Source organism: Sesamum indicum, unplaced genomic scaffold (genome assembly GCF_000512975.1).
Source record: "Sesamum indicum cultivar Zhongzhi No. 13 unplaced genomic scaffold, S_indicum_v1.0 scaffold00293, whole genome shotgun sequence".
Taxonomy (NCBI): Eukaryota; Viridiplantae; Streptophyta; class Magnoliopsida; order Lamiales; family Pedaliaceae; genus Sesamum; species Sesamum indicum.
Window position 1 is genome coordinate 5301 of NW_011628187.1, and position 5424 is coordinate 10724.

General features: G+C 46.3%; 1 protein-coding gene across 1 annotated transcript; it reads left to right on the top strand.

Moving 5' to 3' along the window:
- Positions 1-254: 254 nt before the first annotated feature.
- On the top strand, positions 255-2323 carry LOC105180038. The gene is made up of 3 exons (XM_011103706.1): positions 255-911; positions 990-1237; positions 1324-2323. The coding sequence occupies exons 1-3, from the start codon at positions 255-257 to the stop codon at positions 2321-2323; spliced, it is 1905 nt and encodes a 634-aa protein (XP_011102008.1).
- Positions 2324-5424: the final 3101 nt, after the last annotated feature.

Below are 5424 nucleotides of genomic sequence, written 5' to 3' on the forward strand. Positions count from 1 at the left end.
AAGGTAGCTGTTCTGCATTTATTGAGATCGAACTTTGTGATCGCTTACTTTTCTCTCGATCAACCTAACTTGAGCGTCGGAGGGTCATTGTGGAGGACGTGCCCGACGAGCTCATTGTTCTTGTCTTATTCTCAGGGAACCCAAAATCTGATCTTGGAGAAGTTAGCTATCTGTGACGAGTTCGTATATAGGGATCGGTGAATTCGTGCCGGATCAGTTGGTGCCGTCTGTGGGAACATCTAAGAAGTATCATCATGGAAGGTTCATCGAGGAGAAACGCCGGGGAAGAAGAGACGCCTAGGAAAGGAGGACCTACGATACAAATAACAAAAGATGAATTGCAAAGAATGATAGAAGAAGCGAGTCGGAATGCTATTGTAGAATATGAGAGAAGAACTGCGACCCCAGTAGTCAAAGAAACTGCTAGGAAGCAACTATTCAAAAATACTGAGCCCCGTAGAGAGTCGAGGGAGCATAGTGAGCAGGAACGCCGGAGTAAACGACCGGCTTCATCGGAAGCTGGATCCAGCAGTCATATTTGTACAAAGAGAAGAGAACCTGTGATATCGCGGGCAGAGGTCGAGAGCGTGGGAAGACAGATAGAGAGCTTGAACAAACAAATCGATGAGTTGAAGAAACGAGGAGAGATAGTCTCACACAACAAGAATTCCCCTTTCAATAATGACATTTTGGTTCAAACAGTCGAACTGGGTTTTAGAGTACCTGATTTGCAGAGGTACGACGGAATGAAGGATTCGCAGGAGCATGTGGCTGCATTTGAAATAGTGATGAACTTATACGGACAACCGGGTCCTATCATGGCAAAATTGTTTGCAACTACGCTCACGGGAAAGGCACAAGAATGGTTCACAAATTTGCCCCGGGGAAGCATTGAATCTTACGAACAGCCGGTACAAAAGTTCAATTTTCATTGTGCAAGCAAAAAGAAACAGAAGAGGTCGGCAACCTATCTGTTCAACATCCGATAGAGGGAAGAGGAGACCTTGAAGAACTTCTTGGGGAGGTTCAATAATGAGACGTTGGAGGTGCAAGAATTGAGGATTGACATGATCTTAAGTATTTCGAGTCACGGGTTGAGGAAAGGTCCCTTCACATCTGCGCTCGCTCGCGACCCTCCGAGGGATGTTGAGCAGTTAATGGCTTTAGCTCAGAAGTGCATAGAGGAGGAAGAGGTGAACGCGATGAAGGATTCTGAGCGAAGAGAGCGCGAACACACGTACAAGTCGAAAATGCAGACGTTCTGAAATGGCCAAGGCACACCAGGTATGCCCCATCTAAAAAATTTTCTAACAAATATTGCAGATTTCATCGCGAGAGGGGGCACAACACGGAGGAATGTTTCCAACTTACGGACGAGATTGAGACGTTGGTTAGACAGGGATACTTCCAGGATCGGGTTCCCCCAAACTGCAAGATTAGTAAGGAGACGATGAGGAGTAGGTCGAGAAGCCGGGATCGAAATCCTGGCCCTTCAAAAACGGAAAAAGCCCCACCCAGCGGGAACAATGAACCAACCAAAGGGGTGATCTACACCATTGCAGGGAGCTCGAGTTCGGGTGATTTGAGCAGGACCAGGAAGAGATGTTCTAGAACCATGAGCTCGGGCAGAGGAAGAGAGTTCGTGCCAAAAGTTGAAGAGGAAGAAACCATTTCCTTTGATAGCTCAGACAAGCCAGAAGAAAGCGGAGATATGAATGATCCAATGTTCATCCGGTTGGATATAACAAATTTCACTGTTCACAAGGTGTGGGTAGACAGTGGCAGTTCCGCGGACATCATCTTCAAAAGCGTGGTTGACAAGATAGGTCTAGAGAATGCTCGGTTGGAACCGGTGAAGACTCCGCTGGTCAGTTTTGGGGGGAGCGAAGTAGCCTCTTTGGGAACGATCGAGCTACCCATGTCCATGGGAGATGAGCCTAAGAGAAAAACATTGATGGTTAAATTTCTGGTAGTAGATACTCCGTTCACTTACAACGTTATCCTGGGTAGACCAAGGCTAAATTCATTCCGAGCAGTCATTTCCACTTATCACATGAAGATGAAGTTCCCCATAGAGTACGAGATTGGAGAGGTGTCATGCGACCGAAAGGAGGCTAAAAAATGCTACAAATTATCACTAAAAGGGGAGTCCGAACAGAAGAAAAGGAAGATCAAGGAAGATGCTGAACATCGACCCTATGAGCCAGAACACTTGAAGCCCAGCGGTGAATATAAGGTTGTGCAGCTCGTGCCTGAAGAACCCGACAAAACTACCAGAATTGGGGCGAACATGGATAGAGAGATGACCATGATAGATTTTTGAGAAAGAACATGGACGTGTTCGCTTGGAATCCTTCGAATTTTACAGGGATCGACCCAGAGGTCATTGTGCATCGTTTGAACGTCGACTTGGGGGCCCGACCTGTACAGCAGAAGAAGAGGTCGTTTGGGAACGATAAGAAGGAAATCATCAGACAGGAGATCGACATATTTCTTAAAGCCAGGTATGTGTCTGAAATTCAGTATACGAATTGGCTTTCTAACGTGGTGCTTGTCCCCAAATTCTTGGGAAAATGGCGCATGTGTGTTGATTTCACAGATCTGAATAAAGCCTGTCTAAAGGACCCATACCCCCTGCCGAGGATCGATATGATGGTAGACTCAATAGTCGGGTTCGAAATGTTTTCAATGATGGACGCCTATCAGGGGTATCATCAAATCCACATGGCCGAGGATGACAGAGATAAGACCTCATTCATCACCGACAAGGGGATCTATTGCTACAACATGATGCCATTCGGTCTGAAGAATGCGGGCGCAACATATCAACGACTGGTTAACAAGATGTTTGGTGACCTGCTGGGAAAAACAATGGAAGTATACGTTGATGATATGCTGGTCAAAATCAGGAGATCGCAGGATCACCTTGAGGACCTCGCACAAGCGTTCAGTATAATGAGGTCGTACGGAATGAAACTGAATCCAAACAAGTGCACCTTTGGAGTAGGAGGCGGAAAATTTCTGGGGTACATGATTAGCGAATGAGGAATTGAGGCTAACCCGAAAAAGATCTAAGCCATAATGAACTTGCGATCACCAACTACGATCAAAGAGGTGCATAAGCTAACTGGAAAGATCGCATCATTGAGCAGGTTTATTTCTCGATCGGCAGATAGAAGCCTACCTTTCTTCAAGGTTTTCAGGAAATCGAAAAACTTCGCATGGACTGAGGAATGCGAGAAAGCGCTACAAGAGTTAAAGGAGTATCTGACAAAACCCCACCTACTAGCAAATCCAAAGGAAAAAGAAACCCTGTAATTGTACTTAGGCATATCGGAGAATGCAGTCAGTTCGGTTTTGGTGCGGGAAGAAGCCGGTAATCAGAATCCAATATATTATGTTAGCAAGATGCTCCAAGGCGTTGAATCGAAGTATTCAGAGATAGAAAAGTTAGCGCTCGCCTTAGTAGTAACGGCTCGAAAGTTGCGACCTTACTTTCAATCGCACAAAGTGGTGGTATTGATAAATCAACCCCTAAAACACGTGATGTCGCGACTCGAGGCCTCAGGCCGATTGATCAAATGGGTTGTCGAATTGGGACAGTATGACGTTGACTATCAGCCCAGGACTGCACAGAAAGCACAGGTGCTGGCAGACTTTGTGACGGAGCTATCTAGCGACCTGAAATCACCTTTGTGACGGAGCTATCTAGCGACCTGAAATCACCTCTAGCTGCTGAAGAGCAGGGCTCGAAATGGATGTTTCATGTGGATGGTTCGTCAATGCCAACAATGGAGGAACGGGCATATTGATTCAAGGGCCCAAGGCAGTAGAGATCGAGGTGGCAGCTCGTTTGTCTTTTCCTGTAACCAATAATGAGGCAAAATATGAAGCACTCATCTTGGGATTAGAACTTGCATATTAAGCTGGTTCCAAAGACATGGAGGTTTTCACAGATTCTCAATTAATTGCATTGTAAATTGAAGGAACGTAAGAAACTAGGGAAAGGACGATGACATCTTACAAGGAGATCGTACAAAAATTAATGAGCAAATTTGACAAATGTTCTATTTTACAGGTGCCTAGAACAGAAAACGACAAAGCGGATGCCTTATCCAAATTTGGGGCCGCAATGGATGGGATTAGAGATCGCAGAATAACAGCGTTGGTGCGTGAGCGATCAGCCCTAGCGAGCAGAATGGAGGTGCAAGTAGTCTCCGAAGCCGAGTCGTGGAAGGATGAAATCATTAAATACTTGGAGAACAACATCTTGCCTACCGATCCCGTCGCGGCGAAAAGAGTGAAATTTCGAGCTACACGATTCACTATGTTTTCGGGGCAACTGTACAAGCGAACACTGGATGGGCCTCTCCTGAAATGCTTAGACGAGGAGAGAGCCTTGTACGTGATGCGCGAAATCCACGAAGGGAGCTGTGGGAACCATTCAGGTGCGAGATCGCTGGCTCAGAAGATCATACGACAGGTGTATTTCTTGCCCACATTGGTCAAAGATTCCAATGACCTGGTGAAGAAGTGCGAAAGCTACCAGAAATATGCATCCCTGATACACCAACCAGCGACCTCAATGGAGCCGATCAAAATAGCTTGTCCGTTCGACCAGTGGGGAATAGACATCGTGGGACCTTTCCCCCCTGCACAAGCTCAAAAGAAATTCATCATTGTAGCGGTCGAATACTTCTCCAAGTGGGTCGAAGCGGAGGCCGTGGCCAAGATATCCGAGAGAGAAGTCATTAACTTTATTTGGAAGAACATCATCTGCAGGTTCGGAAAACCCAGAATTTTAATTTCTGATAATGGCACCAAATTTCAGGGAAGAAAGATTACAGAATAGTGCAAGGAGCTCAAGATCGAACAGCACTTCACGGCGGTCGCGAATCCGCAGGCCAATGGGCAAACGGAGGTGACTAACAGAACGATCCTACAACACTTGAAAACACGACTAGAAAATAAAGGATCATGGGTAGACGAACTGCCAGGAGTTCTATGGGCTTACCGCATAATTCCGCGAACTGCTATAGGCGAGATCCCATTTTTCCTGGTATACGGGACGGATGCTATAATTCCTACGGAGGTAGGAGAGGAGTCCCAACGGATCACATCTTACGACCCTAGTTCTAACCAAGGTGAGTAGAATTTCGACCTTACAGTGATCGAAGAGAAGAGAGATGCGGCATACGCCCGAATCTTGCACCACAAGGGGTTAAGGATGAAAAATCATGATCGAAGGGTTCGACCAAGGCAGCTAGAAGTGGGAGATCTTGTGTTAAAGAAAGTGGAGGCCTCCAAACACGTTGGAAAATTGGAATCGCCATGGGAGGGGCCATACAAAGTCACCAAGATCAGGAAAAAAGGTACGTACAAGTTGCAAGATATGCAGAGACGAAACTTGCCGCGACCATGGAA

Coding starts and splice junctions, on each gene's coding strand:
- LOC105180038 (XM_011103706.1), top strand. CDS start 255: ATGGAAGGTTCATCGAGGAGAAACGCCGGGGAAGAAGAGACGCCTAGG. Junction 912..989: donor TTGAATCTTACGAACAGCCG/GTACAAAAGTTC, acceptor AACATCCGATAG/AGGGAAGAGGAGACCTTGAA. Junction 1,238..1,323: donor CGAAGAGAGCGCGAACACAC/GTACAAGTCGAA, acceptor CAAATATTGCAG/ATTTCATCGCGAGAGGGGGC.